At 40.0% G+C, this 21,209-nt stretch overlaps 1 protein-coding gene across 12 annotated transcripts in view; it reads left to right on the top strand.

Annotated features, from left to right (window-relative positions):
* CDC14B (cell division cycle 14B) overlaps window positions 1-21,209 on the top strand; it is a 70,575-nt gene that overhangs the window by 21,747 nt on the left and 27,619 nt on the right. For 9 of the 12 annotated variants that reach the window (XR_005600257.1, XM_039543916.1, XM_039543915.1 and 6 more), the window contains exons 4-8: window positions 770-862; window positions 5,679-5,809; window positions 6,368-6,497; window positions 15,169-15,245; window positions 18,964-19,030. Coding sequence is in view for 11 of the 12 variants with exons in the window: in XM_039543916.1 (XP_039399850.1) it covers window positions 770-862; window positions 5,679-5,809; window positions 6,368-6,497; window positions 15,169-15,245; window positions 18,964-19,030 (498 nt within the window). In the remaining variant the exon portion in view is untranslated. The remainder of the gene's footprint in view (window positions 1-769; window positions 863-5,678; window positions 5,810-6,367; window positions 6,498-15,168; window positions 15,246-18,963; window positions 19,031-21,209) is intronic. The other 3 variants (XM_039543924.1, XM_039543922.1, XM_039543923.1) reach the window with 1 other exon arrangement.

A 21,209-nucleotide genomic window follows, 5' to 3' on the forward strand; every position in this document is an offset into this window, starting at 1 on the left:
CAAGAAGAGGGCAGCATTATCTCCTGCAAATGTAAACAAATTTGTCTGAGTGACTGGCTGAACGAGAAGTAGGACTGAGTGGACTTGTAGGCTCTAAAGTTTTACTTTGTTTTATTTTTGAATGCAGTTTTTTTTGTACATAATTTTACATTTGTAAGTTCAACTTTCATGATAGATTGCATTACAGTACTTGTATGAGGTGAATTGAAAAATACTATTTGTTTTTATAGCACAAATATTTGTAATAAAAATAAATATAAACTGAGCGCTCTACACTTTGTGGTCAGTGTTGTAATTGAAATCAATAGATTTGAAAATGTAGAAAACATCTAAAAATATTTAAATAAATGGTATGCTATTCTGGTTTAACAATGTGATTAATTGCTTGACTGCCCTAAAAATTACATTTGAAATTTGTAAAAAAGTTCACTCTGCCACTCTTATTTAGAATGGTTTAACATGGTCCAGTGTAACTAGGTTTTCAACAGATTTGATGCTTTGTCATCAACCAGTACACTAAAACCCTGATCCTGCCTGGATGCTGAGCACTTCTCAGGATTGAAAATGGAATAACACACTTGATCATATCTTAACCAGAAAGGCATTTTAAACATTGGAATTAATTTTGCAAACCTTATTTCCAGTGAGGCCAATTTCTGTGTGTAGTTGGCTGTTCTGCTGCAGTGATTTCAAACTTACTTTTATCAGGCTATGCAGATTTAAGTTCAAAGTGCCAAATTATAACACTGTTGTTCATTTCTTGATGCAGTCATTTACATTGATAAGGAAGAAAATAATTCATTATACTGGCTTTGATCAGAAAAAACAAGCAAATGCTGCATTCCTCATAGGCTCTTACGCAGTAAGTATTTAACCTTTTACTATAAATTGAATTGCTAAGTTTTGCTTTTTTATCATTTTCCCATATACAGTCCTTAAAATACAAAGAATGATACTTTTTCCCCCTTATTTTAAAAAGTGGTGCTCGTGAGGGCTAAGAGTTTGGCTTCCTAGTGTTGCTCTTGACACTTTCTTTACTATAGAGATTACCCAAACTTTTTTTCCTCCCCCAACAAAGTGATTGATGTGACAGGAAAGGCCCCTAAGAGTTTTTTATTCCTCTGCTGCACAAAAATCTTCTGGGTGGGTGTTTCTAAAATCCCTCACCTGATGTAGGTGCACAAATCCTATACATTCTTTTAAAGTTGCTTAGGTGCTTTTGGAAAATGCACCTTCTGTCTTCCCAATATTTAATTTTTTAAAAGACAATTTGCTAATTCTTGATACCTTATCATATTTCATCCTTTTTGTAAAGGCCAAATACCATCAAATGTTTTATTTCTGAGTTTATATGTTGGGGAAATGTATCTTCTCCAGCCTATCCCTTTCCTGACACAAGCCAGGAATGGAACTTAGGGGAAGGAAGGAAAAAGCCTTATGTGGTTCGCTCAGAATGGATATAATATCCAAAGGTGTAGAGGGGTTTTTTAGATAGAGTGCTTGAAGATGCACTGAGTCAGGTGCTTGGCCACGAAGGGAAAAACCTAATAACTGGTTGCGTTCATATTGCTCAATCTCTGAAAGACTAAGTTTGAGGCAGGAACCTCAAAAACGTGTAGTGAAGGCCTAAAATGCAGAATGTTTGAAATACAAAGATGCAACAGACTATAGATTGTAAACATTGTGGTATATGACTTGTGTTGTACCTTGACTGCACTTGACTTTTTCATTTCTCTTTGAGCATTGACTAAAAGTAAAGAATGGGGTGAAGGACCTGTGCTTTTCATCTTACTGGTGACTTTAGAGGGGGTTTAGAGTCCATACAGCCCTGAGTCATTCCCCTTTAAGAGCTCTGGAGGGCTATAAAGCTCCTGCATTTCTGAGAGTTTCCCTGCTGCTGGTTTGTGTTTCGGAGTAGGTCTGTTTCCAGCTCCCCAGGGTCTTCCTGTTGCCTGTTCTGCTTTACTTATAAATGAAGCTTTTGACATTATAAATGTGAGAGGGTTTTTTTTTTTCAGCTGACACCTCCAAGTGTTTAGAAATGTTACATTATCATTGCAGCATTCTGAAATTGAATGGAAACATGCAACATACCTTGCTTCAGCTTAATTATTTGGCATCAAGATACTAAAGCAACTGATCGGTCACAGTTTTTAAGCAAGAAAAAAACCCAGTCCTTAGAAGTAGTTTGATTACTCAGTAGGCCAAAAAGTAAATGTGGACTGCTTTTATTATAGAATGTTTCTTTTATTTTTGCTCTTGTGTGTAGTACCATGGCATCAGCATAACCATGGTCATCCTATGCAGCACCCAAAATGCAGAAATAATAGTAATCAGTGGCAGAGTAATCCATGATTTCAGTAACTTGTAAACTACCTTTTTTTTAAATTAACTTTTAACAATCCTGCTTCTGATCATCCATTCAGTTTTCTTGCCAGGACATCATACACCTGAGCACACAGTTGGAGGGACTGTTTGTATAAACCTTCATAAATACATAGGGCCATATTTTCTCCTCTCAGTTGGATACTGGTGGGGAGGGCACTGATTACTTCTGATGGAATTTTGCACCAAAAAGTTAAAAATCATGCACACGGTATTTTAAAATTCTACATATTTTATTTGTCAGAATAGTACAATATAATCATACCCGTTCAATTATTTTGGTAATTTATTTAAAAATACCTGCTAACAAATATGTCTGTAACAATATGAACAACAAAAAAAGATTCAGGAAATGTTTTTTTGACAAATAGATTACTTAGTAGGCATATTAATATATAACTTTGAGTAATAATTCATTTAAACTACAATACAGAAACATATTTCCTGCATCCCTCAGAAACAGTAGAAAGGCTTGGGGTAATCAGAGATAACAGAGGAGCTGAGCAAGAGGGAAGTAATTGCTGGGAAGGAACCTGGGAGTGAACCTGGAGGGTTATTAGGTGTGGGTGGGAGAAGTATGGAACAGGGTTTTTTGGGGGTGGGAGGGATTGTTAGGGAGTTGGGGAACCTCCCCCGTGCAGACTCTGGCTGACCCCTAGTATCTCCCATTCAGTCAGGCACATCTCCCCCTGTCCCCATGGGTCCCTGCATCCCAATTCAGCCACCCTCATCCCCACTCCCATTCAACACCCACCCCACTTCGTCCCCGGCACTAGCCCTTCTAAACCCCAGTCTGTGACCTCCCAGTATCCCCATGTGCCCCACTCTGTCTGTCCCCCTCCATATCCCATGCCTTCTCACCAGGGGCGGCTCTAGGTATTTTGCCGCCCCAAGCACGACAGGCAGGCTGCCTTTGGCGGCTTGCCTACAGGAGGTCCCCGGTCCCGTGGATTCGGCGGCACGCCTGAGGGAGGTCCGCCGAAGCCATGGGACCAGTGGACCCTCTGTAGGCATGCCGCCGAAGGCAACCTGCCTGCCGCCCTCGCGGCAACTGGCAGATCGCCCCCCGTGGCTTGCCGCCTCAAGCATGCGCTTGGCGTGCTGGTGCCTGGAGCCGCCCCTGCTTCTCACCTGGCCCCACAGACAGGGTGCTGCGAGGAACCCAGCCTCTCCTCCCTATTGGCTGCTGACTGGTATTGCCAGTGTGCTGGCTGCCCTCTGTTCTGGTGCCATTGCAGCCCCTGGTGGGTGAAAGGCATAACTGCAGTGCCTCTGAGGCAGAATGTATTTTCTGCAGAGAAAAATAATCGGGGGGGGGAGGGGGTGAATTTTGTGCATGTGCAGTGGTGTGGAATTCCCCTAGGAGTAACAGATAAAGAGAATACTGCCTCTGGGGATATCTCCTTACTCACTAACCCCATAGAAGATCTTCCATGGAGCGCTAGATTTGTGGACTGAGAGAAGGTTATGTGAAGATCATCCACACCTTGCAGAACTGTACCCCCAAAGGCAGATCTGCCATTAAACTACCCAGACATTTGTATGTGGAGTCCACCTCAAGTCTTTCCATTGTCTGTAGTGGGAACTGAATCATGCTTTAAGAGAAAAATGGCTTAAACTGCTCCAGTATATATGATACATGTATATTCAGAGAGAGTTACTTAATTTGTAAAATATTCTGTGCTGCTTTTATCTCATTAGGGAAATACATATATTTAAGCATGTATTGTTTGAGTTAAACTTAAATGGGTTTAAGTAACAAGGCCTCAGTGCTTAGAATAATGTAAGTTCTTGCCTCTGGTAGTCAAGAGTACATTCAGTTATAGGGTAAAATTCTCTAAAGCTCAGTATAGGGAAGTGTAAATGGAATGAATGCAAAATTTAAGTTTGTGTTTATATATATTTAAGCTTTCCAGTCCATTGGCCTATCAGTAATGCTTTTCACTGTTATGTTAAAGATCTGAGTTTAGTTTCTTGCTTCCTAGGCTGTCAAGATTGTGAGTCCTTCATGACATTTTGACTTTTGTCAATTGATTCGTATTAGATGCCTGAAGAGATCTTATTTCTATAACCCGCTTCTGTTCCAGTTCTGGAAATGTATTAGCCACACTGCAGATTGGGGAAGGGAGGAGTTTGGGTGGAAGCAGGCGAAATTAGATAGGGGAGGAAGTCATCAGAGATGCAACAGTGAAATGAATAGTGCTGTGTTTTTACTCTATGGGATGGAGAAGAATACAACCAAAATGTGTTAAATTGTTACACCAATTTGCTTTTAAATAAGTCTGTTCTAAAATACAGAAATTAAAAAGGATTTTTTATTCTTCATGAGAAAGATCAAGTTTCTTATAATTTCACACTTCTTGCCAGTTCAGAAGAATAGAGTTGAATGAACTGAAGAAGAGCTCTCTCCAGCTCAAAGATTGTCTCTTCTGCCAACATGAGTTGGTCCAGTAAAAAATATTACCTCACCCATCTTATCTCTATCAAATAGAATAGTCATACACTCAGTTACATTGCCAAAATATGCAGCAAGATGGGTTTGTTGTTGGGTCACTGAGCCCTTGTAACTAGGATTTTAAAACTGTTGTAGCTCTTAATTTGGAGGATTATGGGGAACATTTTTGGGCCCATTTTAAGGCTTACTTTTAGGGGAATGATCACACTTGAATGTGTTAATTTTTAGTAATCTCTTTTTAAGATAAGCCATATCTCTGTGTGATAAACAATTTTTATTTAGCACATCTACAAAGATTTTCCAGTTTTAGGGAACTGACATTGAAATTTTGCTCTTTTTTAACACTTAAAAAGCTGTATAAAACTTGAGGTGGCACCCCAAGTTTATAATGCAATAAATGTAAAATAATTAGTACTCCTCAGAGCCTGTCTGTCTAGGAACAATCAATAGTAAGCATTCAAGTGATACATTGGTACTATTAACTTGAAAGCCTCTTGCTTTGAAACTTATTTGTCCTTAAAGTTGCAATGATCAATAATTTGTTGCATCGTGTAATCCTTGTAACTGCCACTTAAGCAAATCAAGGCGTACCATAGCAACATTTGTCACTGACTTACTAAACTAATTATGAAAGTCCTAGTTAACCGTTGTGAGGCTGAGAGACAGACAAAGATTTGGTTTATGAGCAAAGGCTGTTCCAATTCTTTTCTTCATCGTTATGTTTTTTTAATGTTTTTAACCCCCATCCCTTCTCATTTAACAACTTTTTTTCCCCTCTAGTTTCCGAATGGGCCATCCAGCCTAAACACTCCTTTTTATATCTACTGCTTTCTTCCAGGTGTGCCTCCTGTGCCAGCCAGGCCTAACTCAAGCAGCCAGAGCTCTTCAATGTAACACGATCTCAAAGATAAAAAGCAAAGTTTTTGTTTTTAAACTAACTCCTTTAAGATCCCAAATCTATAACAAAATGTAAGCATATTTCTGTCACTGCATTTACTCTGTTAGTGATTTGGAATCTTGATCCCTTTCATTTCTGGTCCTCCCCTGTACTTTCGGTAATGTCACAGTCTGTTAAATTGTCATTGAAGTGGTCAGAATGTACCAGCAGGGATACAAGCTTCTGACCAAATGAGATTGGGGTGTACCCAACATGATCAGCAGCACAGAACATGTATCTTACTGAAACCCAAAGACTGGGGGCTAAAAGTATTTGGTTTAATTATTTAAAAACAAAACCAGCTTTGTGTCATCCTTAAGGCAGAACTTTCTTTATCTGGAAGCAATCTGCATTATTTAGGCCTTACTGTTCTACCAAACAGAGATTCTTTGAGATGATCTATAATGTCTCTGTAATGACTTCTTTTGATCCTCACCAGGACTTAGGTGTGGATGGAGAAAGCCTCCTTCTTCCATCTTTATTGTGTTTATACTCGGATAAACCAAATTTAACCTCCTGGGTTCCAAATTCCTCCCTAATTCCTACCTCCCTTTGCTGCATTAACTTAGTAACAGTGTTTCTTTTCTCAGGCTTGGCACTAATTATGTACTTGGAGGGCAACCCTCCATGGGTACCGCCCCAAGAACTGCTGTAATTCAGGTCACCTTCTCCAGGACTCATCTCTGTACTTTGTCTATTTTCTCATCTTCTTTCTTCAGGGTAAGCAGTGTTTCTTTCACCCATTCTGATCCATAGTGCTATTTTGTTTTGAAAATGCCACACCTAGGAAAAACAGTATTTTGGAGAGAAGGAGGGAGCTGTAGAAGCAATAACCCTTCTGTTTGTGATACTCAGTGCTCAGCTTCTCTTTTAGTATTTGCATAGTGATTAATCTTTGGCTAAGGCTATATGGGTTTATGTGAAAAGGAGTTGGCAGCAGTGTATTTTTGGAGGGAGGAAATATAAGACTCCATTGCTTATCCTTCATTTAAGCAAAACCTGCCTTGAGTCTTGTCTTTCTCCTTAAGAATTTGCCCTTTACAACATTTCCCTACTCTGACTTATTTTAAAAAGTTATATAAAAACTGTTACCATAACTAGCATTCACAGTAGCAGTTTAATTTCATCTCTCTCTCTACCAGTTTTTCCAGTAGCCTTGAAGTTTACTCCCTCTTATACTTACCTGATTGCCCCTTTTTCTTTGGTAGAAGTAAGGTTGCGCAGGATATGCTTGTACTTAAGACAGTGCTCCCTTCTAGGGTGTCCTCACTAGACTCTGCAGCTAATGGCTTTCTTGGGCTATCTTCCCTCCTCACTTGCAAGGCTTTTTAAGGTTCTTCCTTTTTTTATAATTAGCAGTGAGGTTTTTCAGAGATGGGAGGGTTTCTCTATTTGTGAGCCTGTTTTGATCCACTTTAATTAAAAAAAAAAAAGAACCCTTTGTCTTTCATTGGCCACCTATGTGTTTCATGACAACACAACAAATTTAACTCTGACCTGTAAGTTAAATTGATGTATTTTTATCTTGATTCTGCTATCTGAATATTTTCTTGTAAGATATATGATTAACTGATATTTCCCACCTAATCTATCAGATGTTGAGAATCTTTTTTGTAAAGTATTTATATATTCTTGAAATCGTAATCATCCATGTAATAGAACTGTTCAGTATTAATTTATGGTAAAATGTATGCATCTGTGTGGACTTGCATTTGAGGCTGATCAATGTGCTATATAGGTACTGTAGATTCTATGTTTGTTCAGAAGGGGGTTGTGATGTGTTTGTTTGCAGTTTATAGCTGTTAGAATTATTATTTTGGGTAAGTGTTAAAGTAGTTGTGTCATGATGACACAATAAATCTTACACTTCCCACAAGCGCATTTCATTATTTTCTTGGTTTTAAGTGCTTGAGTTTTGTAAATGGTGTGATTAATTTGTTATCTTAAGTAGATTCTAAAATTTAAGGATTTTTTTTGTTGAGGGGAGAGAGTGGAGGTGGAGTTTGAATGTTCAGAGTACTTTAAGAGAAATGTTTCATTTCAAATGTTATAAAAGTGTTGTGTATCGCTAGAATACAGAGTTGGTTTGTTGCAATTGTAACTGTTTTGAATTAGATTTAAATAGACTAATCTTCCGTAAAAAGGAAAGTAGCAATGTAAAATAACTTGTATGGTGACACTACAGAATGAGGTAAAATTCTTCTTTGATAACCCTGTGTACTAAAGTTTAGGATGCCTCCTTCAGATGGAACTTCCTTTCCTTTGCTGTTGTTAACCGTTTGTCCCATCTCTCTTAATAGTCATATCACTAATCCCATGAAACGTGTATTTAATAATTGAACTGTGGTTTGAACAATTTCTTGGTGATAATCTACAATTTTAACAGGTTCTAGTAAAAGAACAATTCTTTCCTTCATCCTATGGCATATATTGCTACACATAAAGGTCACTTCCTAAATTTTCCTACAGAGCTCATTCTTCTCGACAAGACAGCGGATAGCCTAGTCTGCATATCTTTACTCTGTTGTGTAATCCAACTGATGTCAATAGGATTATGTACAAGGGTAAGGGTTTGCACGAGCTGTTTGTAGGCATCTGCAGAAAAGTACACTTATTTGGAAAAAAATCTTCTGTTCTCAACCTTTAGCAAACTTGCACCCCATATGCCTTAACTAGAAACAGATGCCAAATTATAAAGGTAGTTAGCTAGGGTGATGATATGCTCCCATTGCTAATTAGAAGCATATTCTTTATGTATTCTGAGATGAGGATTTTTTTATGTATATAAAGCCAACAGGGGAATTCAGGTTATCTAGAACAGTAGTAGTGTTTTATATACATTGATCCATTGATGAAACTGCAATGGATTATTATGGTTGACTGAAAAATGTCTGTTCTGTGTTTATAAATAAACTGACTGTTACTTACCATATTAAAAAAAAAACAACAACAACACAAAACCTTTAAAAACTGTTTTTGTATAACAGTAACCCCCAGTCTTTTGGAGTGAAACTTTTTTTTCCATGTATGCACACTCACATTTAAAATAAATATATATGTATTGTACAGATATTGTATTAAAGGTGTTAAATAATTGAGCAACTAGCTGTCATGTGAATGAAAGACTGTTTCCTGGAAAATGAATAGATTGATAACTAACAGTTTTCAGAAAAGTTGGACATGTGCAATTTTTGTAGATTGTTTCCCATTTCATTTTTGGTATGATCTTGTATTTTACCAGCAAGATATATTTGGATATATCACTTGATATAAGCACAGCTCGATTATTTGCAGCCTGTTCTCTTGTAATACTATCTTTTATTTGTTGCATTTGTGAAATTATAAATTTCACACAAAGGTGTATGCAAGGTGGAGGGGGAGCTTGCATCTGAAATACTAGAAAATACCCAGGGGTTTTACTAGAAAAAGCTTACATTATGTATCCTAATAAACTATTGTATCAAGCAGGCAAGGTACTAACAAGCTTCAACAGGACTTTATTTTTACAGTGGAAACCTCTTTACCAAGCTGCTGCTGCATACTCTGTAATTCTCACTCAGCCTCCTCAACTCCTCCCCCCTCCTTCCTATTTCCTGTCCTTTCAGACTCCCAAGAGCCAGTGCTCCCAGTTCTAATAATTACAAGCACATCTAAACACCACATAAACCAATCTCAACTTCAGTGTCTTTATCCCCGAAAGGCAAACAGTCGTCTTTGTTCCTCTTTTTTTTTTTTTTTGGCGTAAGACCTAGTTCCCTGCCTCCTAAATTTGCAAAACATGTTAGGAACTCTGTTTTCATCCTACCCTATTCACCACTCCAACACTTTAATCCTTTTTTTATTTTGTACTCTGAAATCTCAGATGTACTTCTAATCTTACAATATGTCTCTTATGGCAGGTCTACACTACTGGGTTAAGTCGACGTAAGTTACGCGAATAACGTAGCTGGAGTCGACGTAGTTTAGATTGACTTATTGCGGTGTCTACACCGTGCTAGGTTGATGAGAGAAACTCTCCCGTCGACTTACCTTATGCTTCTCGTTCCGGTGGAGTACCGGAGTCGACAGGAAAGCAATCTGTGGTTGATTTAGTGGGTCTTCACTAGAAGCGTCGATCCACGGGAAGTGTAGACATGCCCTTAGTTACCTCTTCTCCCCTTATAGTCACACTTCTCTAGCTCCTTCGCCTCTTCCTTGAAGCAAGTACATGTCTTCTGTCTCCTAAAGAAATCTTCTCTCAGCTCCCACTTGCCTCAACTGTTGCCCATCTCCCTCTTCCCCTTTACCTTCAAACTCCTGAAGCAAGTGGTCTTTTCCATTCACTAATTCTCTTTTCCAGTTCTTTCTTCAGTCCCCTGCATTCTGCTTACCCACTTCACTTCAATGAACCTGCTCTCATTAAACTCTCAAATGACCTCTTCTTGATCAAGTCTCATGGTCACTTGCTCAAGTTCTTAAATTTCTCAGCCATCTTCAGATCTGTTGATCAATCTCCTCCATAATTTCTACACCCTGGTTTCTGCAAATCCCATGTTTCTTTATATCCTATCCTCAAACTCTTCTTCAGTGTTTCCTTTGGGATGCAGCTTCACCCCCTCCTCCTGTCTCTCCAGGGCCAGCCGGGGGGGGGGGCAAGTGGGGCAATTTGCCGTGGGCCCCTCAGGGCCCCCCATGAGAATATAGTATTCTATAGTATTGCAACTTTTTTTTTATAGAAGGGGCCCCCAAAATTGCTTTGCCCCAGGCCCCCTGAATCCTCTGGGTGGCCCTGTGTCACCCCCCACATCCCACTCCCTCTTGTTGCCACATACTTCGGTCTTCTCCTCTGCTTCCTCTACCCTGTGCTTACTCCCATAGATTCAATGAACCGCTCTGTGCCAGTGATTCACAAACCTATTTTGCTACTTGCACCTTTCATCCTCTGGTTTAGTCTTGCATGTTTGCTTATGTGGCCAAGATTTTCTCTTGAATGTTCCCTTGCCATCTTAAATTCAGTGTGTCAAAACTTGTTTTTCTTCCCTAAACCCTTCCTCTTCCCCTTCCTTTGTCTCTGTTTACAGACCATCCTACCTGTACTCCAAGCTCACAATAAGTTCAGCATCATCTTTGTCTATACTCTTCCTTCCCCCGCATCTAGTCATCATCAGATCTCATTGCTGCTTGTTCGACAATATTTCTATAATTTGACCATTAGTTAAAATCTGCACTGGCAAGGCACCAGTCTGTACCTCTCTTCACTGTAACTACTATAACCTCCTCCGATGTGCAACTGCAGAGATTTTTTTAAAAACATGTATAGAATCTCTTCGTAGCCTTCCATCTATGGTGTAAAGCAGAGGTAATTGTTTTTTGTCAAGGTCCAGATTTCTTGGTCAAGGTATAGTCAATGTCCAGACTCCAGAAAAAAAAATAAGAATAAAAAATGATAATAAGTAAATAAAAATTTGGGGGTCCATTCAAAAACATCTGGCGGTCTGGATTTGGTACATGGTCCACTATTGACTACCCTGGTGTAAAGGCTGAGCCTCTCTTCATGTCCTCTAAAGCACCCCATAACATCACACCTACTCACCATCTCCTGTATCCAAGTTCTATGCAAGCCACTTTTTACTGATAGAACCATGGAACTCCTTCGTCAGCACTTGTCTTTGCAACTTCTTATGTGTCATCTCTTATCTAGAACGGTGGTTTACAACCTTTGTACGCACAAGATCACTTTTTATTTAAGTGCAACCCAGGATCTACCCTGCCCCTTCCCTGAGGTCCTATCCCTCCATCACTTGCTCTCCCCCATCCCCCCCTCACTTTCACCGGGCTGGGGTTAGGGTTTGCGAAGGGGTGCAGACTCAGGGCTGAGGGGTTTGGAGTGTGTGGGGGAGGGGGCTCTGGGCTGAGCCTGGGGTAGGGGTTGGGGTGCAGGAGGGGATGTGGGCTCTGGGAGGGAGTTTGGGTGCAAGAGAAGGCTCCAGGCTGAGGCAGAGTATTGGGGTACAGGAGGGGGTATGGGGTGCTGGCTCTGGGAGGGGGTTCAGAGCTGGGGTGTGTGGTTGGGGTGTGGAAGAGGGTTTGGGGTGCACGAGGGGGTATGGGTTGTGGGCTCCCGCTGGGCAACACTTACCTTGGGCAGCTTCCGGTCGCCCGTACAGCAGGGCTAAGGCAGGCTCCCTGCCTGCCCCGGCCCAACTCCGCTCCTGGAAGCGGCCAGCACGCCCCTGCATTCCCTGGTGGGGGGCACTTGGCTCTGCATGCTGCTCCTGCCTGCAAGCATGGACCCCACAGCTCCCATTGGCTACAGTTCCCTGTTCCGAGCCAATGGGAGCGGCAGGGGCAGTGCTTGCAAGCAGGAGCATCGTGTGTGGAGACCTGTGGCTGCGGGGGTGTGCTGGCCACTTCTGGAAGCGGTGTGGGACCAGGGCAGGCAGGGAGCCTGCCTTAGCCCTTCTGCGCTGCCGGACTTTTAGCGGCTGGAGATCACAATCGACTGGTAGAGGCTCCAGGATCGACCAGTCGATCGCGATCTATGATCTAGAACATTCTCCCTCCTGAAGTTCATCAAGATCATTCCCTGTCTGCACAATTTCTGAAAAACTCAACTGTTCGGTGAAGCTTCCTTCTACAGTGACTTTTGCTCCACACTGATTCACACTTTAGGTCTTGTCTACCCTGGAAGATGACATCCTGTTACTGTGTACGTGTGTGCAAATATTAGACATGTCAGCCAGAAGTGTAGTTAAAGACTGCTATGCTGAAAGTCATATTCACTGACATAATTTTAAAAACAATTGTCCTTGTCTGTACGTTGAGCGTTAAGATTGTGTGTTTGTGTTTAAAATCGTTTTATAACCATTTTACTGCTCAGATCATGTCTCCATTTAAAACTTTTGCTAGTATAACAATGTTGTTTAAGGGTGTGATTTTTGTTATTTATTTGTTTTTAAATAACACTTCTATACTGGCAAAAAAAGTACTTTTGACAGTATAGTTTATTTCATTTGGGCAAGTGTACTCTTTTGCCAGTATAAGCTGCATCTACGCAAGGAGGATAGATGGTATAAGATGCATTTCTACCTTTTTAGTGTAGACTAGGCACTAGTGTAGGCCCTTACTGTTTGCTTGAACCTCTAGTTGCTATCCCTGTTCTGTGGGGAAGGGAATCTTGTTTTCCTAGTACAGTTGATGGATTGTGGCGTGCTGTTTGCAGCTTTTGGCGCTATGTTAAAGGTTGAGAATAACCTGCATTGTAGTACTGCTGGATGTGTTGTGTCTGTTTTATCAAAACAAGCTTGACTATTCTTGGAATACAGCCTATACATCCAAACCATGTAATTTATAATTATGATGTTAAACTACATTGTCCTGGGAATGCTAATTGGATGGACATCTGAGGAATAGTACTTGAACAATATTTTGTACTTAATTTTAGTCTCTTTGTCCCTGGATGTTTGAGTAAAAGAAGGAGGGATTCAGAGTATTTAAATGACCAAAAGTAAGCTAAAATTTAAAAAATAGTTTTATTTTTGTTTCATTCTGCTACCAGCAATGTTAAATATTTTCCTGTTTGTTCTCCTTGCCAGAGGAAAAACAATAAAAGTCAACACTGTATTTTATGTTTTTATGTTATGTCATTTTATGTTACGTTATTTTTGGAAATGTTTCCAGCTTTATTACCAACATGGTTCCCCTCACCCATGATTTTGTTAAACTTCAGATTTGGCTTTACAGCTGTGTAACTGTAATTACAAGGCAATGCCAACTTTTAAAAAAAGAAAAGAAAATATGCCTAGAAAGTCTTAAATGGTGAGGGGAAATTTTAAGTAGATACTTTTTTACTTCATTTCTGGTTAAAAACAAACTAAAAATACTGTTGACAAGAAATTTTGGGAAAAGTGGCTGTTAGTACAAGAAATGTGAATTGTTTGTCTAATTTGAATGATGTTAAAGTACTTAGTTTAATATTTGTTTTTTAATTTCCACTATTGACAAAGAGACTTAGGAAGTAATTTAAAATGTTAAAACATGATCTCAACAATTTAAACTTTTAAGATGTATAGTTCAGTAAAGTACAGTGTTCTTATATAAAGTTTGCTTCTTTATATTTAATAACATAGTGGTTCTAATGAGAGATGGCAAATGTCGGTCAGAAGGGCTACTGTAAACTCTCTGGCCCCATCTTACAGTTGGAAACGGACCCATTGCTGACAACTCCTGTCAACAATAGGTGCCCTTTAACCAGTGCTGAAAATGGTGTAATAGGGTAAAATTGTTTTCAGCACAGTCTCAGAAAGGATGACTGATGAAAAAACAATTTATAGTACTGGTTCAAGAGAAACCATTGCTGACAATGGCTGGCAGTTAGGGATCGATCTCCTGGTGCAGACAGCTTTTTAGACATAATCTGTAATGAACTGGGGTTTTGTGAAGCTGACATCCTTTCCTGATTTCTTTTAACAATAAAATGTTTCCAGTAATTAATACTAGATATATTTTGCCCTCATTATGTTCTTGGGGTTTCTTACCTTCTATTACATTTTAGGCTGCTATACTCATCTTTTTTTTTTTTTTTGGTGGCATCTGGATTTAATTAATGGACACTGCTTTAACCTAGTGTTTGTTCAGGTTGTGCAGTGAAGGCGATGCAAGATTTGGAATACTGTGATCTCCTACAGCTCCAACGTTAGAAGGATCAACATTCCCCCTTATTACCATATAGCAGCTTTGCAGATGGGCTGCTTTATTGCTTTACTGGTGCCCTAGAGGTTTTATGTTCTCTTACATTTCTTTTAAATTTTAATCACTTTAAAGTTTATACAAAATTGTCCATGAGAATATGTTAGAGAATTATAGCAAAAATATTGTATATTTAGTACAATAGTGTCACAAAAGCACTTTCACTGGGATCTGAAACTCAACACAAATCCTGATGTTTATACAGTGGATGCTGTGATTCATATTCTTACATTAATAATGGCCGGTATGTTATATAATATATGGTTTGCTTCTGTCTGCCACATTAAGGGGGGAGGGAGATCTCAGTGATTTGAGCATTGGCCTGCTAAACCCAGGGTTTGTGAGTTCAATCGTTGAGGGGGCCATTTAGGGATCTGGGGCAAAAATCAGTACTTGGTCCTGCTAGTGAAGGCAGGGGGCTGGACTCCATGACCTTGCATGGTCCCTTCCAGCTCTATGAGATAGGTATAGGTATATCTCCATATATTATAATTGTTTGCTTATATTCTTTTATTCTTGATGCTGTGCTTTTAGGAAAAAGACATTATCAAGCATATGGTATTTTTATGGCATTTAGTTTAATATTTTACAATAAACACTGAAAGTTAATAGGTAGCTTAAAGTTACCATTAAAAATTATTTTCTTTCCTTCTTCCAAAAATAGATAATATACTTAAAAGAATCACCCGAAGATGTGTACAGGCTCTTATTGGCAGGAAACGCATCTTATCTTCCTTTCAGGTAAATATAAAAATGTTAGAATTCTGTGTGTCATGATCTCTGAACGGTGTTCAGAGGCACCAAGTTTGCGTCGCTTGCCTATGGCTACTGCACATCTCAACATATTTGGCAGTCTCTGATGAAAACAAGGTCAGATAGTGGAGTGACAGCGATATTGCAGGTCAGTATTGAGGTGTGCTGGCAAACCTACAGTATATGAGGAAGCTTACATAACTATTTACTTTCATTAGCTTTTCTCCCCTTTGAATTCACACTAAAAAGAGAGATTGGAATAGTTAACGATAATGAATTCTAAATTAATACCATTAGTCACCCAGTCTGAATTCTTTTAACCACATACTAAAATATCTATTTATATAAATACTTTGTGGTGACTGCAATAATTTTGACATCTTTTCTGTCACTTGCTGAACACACTCCCCTAAAATAAATGCTTTATTATGTAGTACTTTTTTGTGTAAAATGAAATTTTTACCAATGAGGAAACATCTAAAAATAAATAAATAAAAAGGTTGCTTCACCTCTGAAGGGATATAATTTTAGGTATTCCTGACTACAGACTTCTTGTTGCCACTCTGTTTTTATCGAGTAGATAAACAAGGTTGATAGGTCCTGACCATGAACAATTTTGTAGATTTTTCCTAAGAACTAAAACAGTAAGGCTTTCAAAAGTTAGATAAAACTATCCAGCAATTAAACAGGCTTTTATAAAATGCAGGAAGTTAAAGGGAGAACCAAAAAATTCCAGTTTACTATCTAGACATGTAGATCTATAATGTGATCCGTTCACTCCTGACTCTAAAAGCAAGTGAGCGTTTCTTATCAGAGCAACTGTCTCATGTCTTTCTCCCTTTCTTGGGAGCATCAAGATTTTCTATAATATTTTGGTTTTCTGGCATGCTCCCTTTCCCTATATCAACAGTAGTATGCTTTTGGGAGCTGTTTTTGCCTGTTTTCAGCGTTCCAGTAAATGGCAGGACTCTTCTTGAGGAATAGCTCTCTACCAAACTCTTCTCTCTCTCCTCCCCACTCTTTTTTATTGTGGTTTTTACCCTCCCAGCAGATCATGCATCCGTTTCTGCGAGTAACTTTTTAGAGTGCATAGAGTAAATTCAGTGTTTATGAAAGTTGTTTGATAGACTTGGTGACATTGAATAGTGACATTATATATCCATAAAATATGTCTTACACAGGCAGTGGAACAATGCAAAGTTCTCCAAGCTATGTCAATGTGCACTAGGATTGAGAGGCATTCAGCCTTCATACCTATTGAATCCTCCATGCGTCAGAGGCTGTCAAGAACAGTGGTGATGTCAGTTGTGATTAGTGTTGCAGATAAATTTGTAGAAGAGGCCACCTAATCCTCTCTCTCTCTTTCTTTTTTTCTTTTTTTTTTTTTTTTGGTTTCATCCTCTGGTCACCTAAGATAGGTTTTACTATAGTTACATAGTGCTACAGATACATATGGTGGCTTAGAAAGACCAGGTCCTTGGTCTGAGATGTTTCCAATCTAAATTGGATGATAGTGAAAAACACTGTGCTGGGGATGAGCACATAGAAAAGAAGTTGTTGCAGTAGACAAATGATAATGTATTGTATTTCAAGGGAAGGTGATCATGTTTGTTTTTAGAATTTATTTTAATATGTTTTTTTTTAATCTCTCTATTCTAATACCTTATTTAGAACATCTGAACAGAGTTTAGTGATGGAAAATGAGTTAGTTCACAGCACTGACTTTTATTGTTTATTTATATTGCAGTAGTACCTAGAGGCCTTAATCATGGTCCCATAGTGCTAGGTACACACATGTGTATGACAAAAATGGACCTTGCCCCAAAAAGCTTATAACCTAAGCTGCAAAGGGATTTGGAGGAGTGTGAGGTTGTTTATCATGCCAGAGGGGACCTTCCACAAGGGTAAAGGTGGTATGATGAGAAGCTTAACATTTGAGACTAAAGAGATCATTTAAGGAGAAAGGAATGAGGAGGACATGAGGCGGAATGAGAGGAGCTGAGTTCTGGCAGCAGCATAGTTGTGTACAGCCTTTGGAATGAAGATACAGGGTGAAATCCAGGCCCCATTAAAGTAAATGACAAAACTCCCACTGAGCTCTGTGGGACCAGGATTTTGTCCATGGTGTTCAAGCCTTATGCAACTAGGAGGAGGAAGCCACTGAAGAGAATTGAGTTGAGATGGTGCTTTAGGGTCCTGTTCTTTTTAGATTATGTCCATACTGACTATTCAGTAGCCAGTGAGAGGAATTGCTTTTTGCGATCAGATAATAGTTACTTGTGCTTTTTCATAATAGAGGAATTTATATTAAAGTCTTAGAGAAATTCTCTGTATACTATTGTCAGTTTCCTGAATGAGTTCCTTTTCTTTCTATTACTTCCCTTTCCCCTTCCTCCGCCCTTCACACTAACTCATTAGAGGAGGGGAGAGTGCAGAGAGAGTAGATGCAGCCAGACCTCTGAAATGCTCACTTTTTTGTCATTTTTAGTCAGAACATTATAACAGTGTCCCTTGTTACACATTTAAAAAACCCCTAAACCAGACACTACTTCACTCTAATGCCTCAAACAGCACAGTTGCTGGTGAGAGTAGTAGGTGATAAATCTGTAGCAACAATGAGGGATAGACATGACCAAAGAGAGTGGTAAGGTGAAGAGAGATTTTAAATCAGTGACACTCCAAATATGTAATCCCATAGTGCAGCATGAAGTGGACAATTTAAAGTGCTTCTTTCCATGTTCTAGCAGAAATGGAGGAGAGAGGGGAGGAAGTGTTGCATGCCACTATAAATTGCCATTGACCGTACAATTACTGGCTTTCTAAAATGTTTTAAACCCAACAGTTATTCTACTAAAATATATAATCCTGAAATTCAGAGACTTTTTTTTTTTAATACTATAGGGAAAAGGGGGTTTCTACCTTAGATCAGTTCTAAGTTCGTGGTTTCATCAGTTTCACTGAGTCATTTCTTTGTCAATAACTGACATAGTACCAAGAACATTCTGTTCCTACCTTAAGATGATTTAAGAAGAATGGCAGGAAAAAGAGCTTTAATGAAAACCAGACTTATTTTTAAGCATAGTCCAACTAAATATTTTAAAGCTCTAAGTTTAGGAAAATTCTCTTTTAAATATTACTATAGCTATTTCTTTAATCTTTTGGTTAGAAAGGTTAAACTGCCATATATGTAATTACTTAAATAGGGAATGTTGGTGTTAGAAGTAATTTGAGTCTTATCCATCCACATATGCAGTGTTTTTATCAGATTCCAAAAATCTTACAGTACACAAGGAATCACAGTATACAAACTATTTTGATTAAAAATAAAAATCTTTCAGGAAGTGGTGGTGTCCAAATTCACTAAACTTTGCCAAAGTCTTTTATTCCCAACAAAAACTGAAAGTGGCATTTCTGTTGGAAAAAAAGTTGGCTAAAATAAACTTAATTTTGGATCGTCTGTGTTTTAATATAAGATACCAGTAAAGCAATCAAATATAAGTTAAAATTTAAATAAATAAACTTAAGATTGGAAAACAGAGTATTTTAAAGTAACTAATAATCCAATCTTTTTTACTGCTGGCTCTTGAGAAAACAACATTTTAATTCATTTAGTCTTGGATCTGCATGAGGGAACTCATGCGGTTTTGCTTATGAAACTAGAAATGCTGTCAGCTGTCAAAATTGATTTCACATGTTTGTGTTACAGGGATGCTTCATTTGGTACTTGCAGTTTTCATCTAACATTGCTTGACTGCTTTCATGCAATAAATAAGGTAAGTAAAATTTTAAAAATTTGTGATACGTTTGTCAGCTAATTATAATACAGCCAAAATTAGCTCATGAAACTAAGGGCCTAATTATTAGACCTTCGTTACAGCAATGTGTCTGACTCTGCCTAGTCTCTACATCTTGTATAGCAGGGGTCGGCAACCTTTCAGAAGTGGTGTGCTGAGTCTTCATTTATTCACTCTAATTTAAGGTTTCGTGTGCCAGTAATACATTTTAACGTTTTTAGAAGGTCTCTTTCTATAAGGTCTATAATATATAACTAAACTATTGTTGTATGTAAAGTAAATAAGGTTTTAAAAATGTTTAAGAAGCTTCTTTTAAAAATAAATTAAAATGCAGAGCCCCCCAGACTGGTGGCCGGGACCCGGGCAGTATGAGTGCCACTGAAAATCAGCTCACGTGCTGCCTTCGGCACCCGTGCCATAGGTTGCCTACCCCTGTTGTATAGTAATTGAGCTCCTGTGACTGATATCTGGGGAATCCAATGAGCATGTCTGGGTGGCGTCTGGGACCCTAATATAGAGCAAGTTCTTCCCTGGATGGGAGTTATCTAGGGAAATCATCTTAGCAGGAGCAATGGAGTTAGATGGGCAGAGCTGTTCAGGCCAGTCATTTTACCTCTAATATCCTGATATTAATGTGGAAATTGGTAAGTTGTTGGACCAAACAGCCCTCCATGACTGGTCTTCTAAACAGTCAGCATGGTAAATATTATAAAGGAGTTGTGTGTAACTTAATGATGACTGTAGGAAGGAGCCTGCATTACTCCGTGGCCTTATTATTTCAACATTTGTTTCTGAGTTTGAAAGGCAAAATAGTTGAATCAGGTAACTGGTTGCCAGACCCCTTCATTCCTTCTGCACCACTAATTTAGTCATCCAAGGGTTTATTGCAGCTCTGAGTATATCTACACTGGGAGGGAGTGGGGCAGTGAGAAGAAGTAGTTGTGGCAGCAATCCTCAGAACTCTGGTCAGCTGACTCGGGCTCGTGGTTTAGGGCTAAAAATAGCAGTATAGGTATTCCCGCTCGGTTTCTGAAACCCGTCAGAGGGATAAGGCCCAAGATGCAGCCCCAGCAGGAATGTCTGCATTGCTGTTTTTAGTCCATAGAGCAAGCCTGGTGAGCCTGAATTAGTTGACTGGGGTTCTGAGACTTGTTGTCATGAATGATTCTGTGGCCTGGTTCTGGTTTTATTTTTAAGTGAAATCAGAAAAGTGGGCTTGCTTATTTATCGTTAATTGTATTGATGTATGTGTATATATAACATGGATACAGGAATGGAGGGGTTTGTTTTGGACCAAGACTGAATACAGGGCCGAATTAACCTTTTGTGGGCCCAGCACCAAATATATTTGTGGGCCCCCATGGAGGCAATGGAGCATGTTGCGGGGACGTCAGTCTCCAGAGCAAGGGGCAAAGCAGAGGCAATGGGGCATGGCATGACAGGGATGGCCCCACTCCACCCAGCCCAGTGCAAGGGCACGATTTACAAACCGGCAGTTGCTGGATGCACAGTGGTCGGGCCTGCCCTGTACTGACAGCATACCCCTTTCTCTTGGGGCGGGTCCATGATGCGCCACCCCCCCAACACTGGAACCCCTCCCCCCAATTCCCTGTGGCCAGAGCCCCCCCAGATCTGCTATACCCAGCACCCCCAACACATATGCACAAAACCCTGCACAACACCACCCTTGCTCAGCACCCCCTGCCCACAGCCCCACCACAACCCCCCACAGAACCCCCACTCCCTAGTGCCTCAACACACACAGATCTTCCCTGCCACCTCACAGCCCAGCACCCTCCAGAAACCCACTCCTCACCCCCTGCCTCCCGGCCGCACTTACTGGCCCTGCTGGGAGGTGACTGTCTGATGGACTGAGCCCAGCAGTGCAGCCAGAGCTGGTCCCAGGGCCGGGAATGGCACGATCAGCCCGGCCAGGGCCTGCCCCAGCCAGGCTCTCTCAAGACGCACTTGCCTGGAGGGGCCCAGCCAAGCCTCCCATACTGTCATCCGCCCCTCCACCCCCACCTGGCTGAGACTGGCCAGGCTTCTGCACCAGTCCCAGGTGGCTCAGCTCCAGTGAGACAGGCGGGGCGCCACAGGTGATGGGAAGCAAAGACTGCCCAGAGCCAGAGGTGCACTGGGTCCAGCCAGGGGGCAG

The sequence above is a fragment of the Mauremys reevesii genome, linkage group 6, assembly GCF_016161935.1.
Source record: "Mauremys reevesii isolate NIE-2019 linkage group 6, ASM1616193v1, whole genome shotgun sequence".
Taxonomy (NCBI): domain Eukaryota; kingdom Metazoa; phylum Chordata; order Testudines; family Geoemydidae; genus Mauremys; species Mauremys reevesii.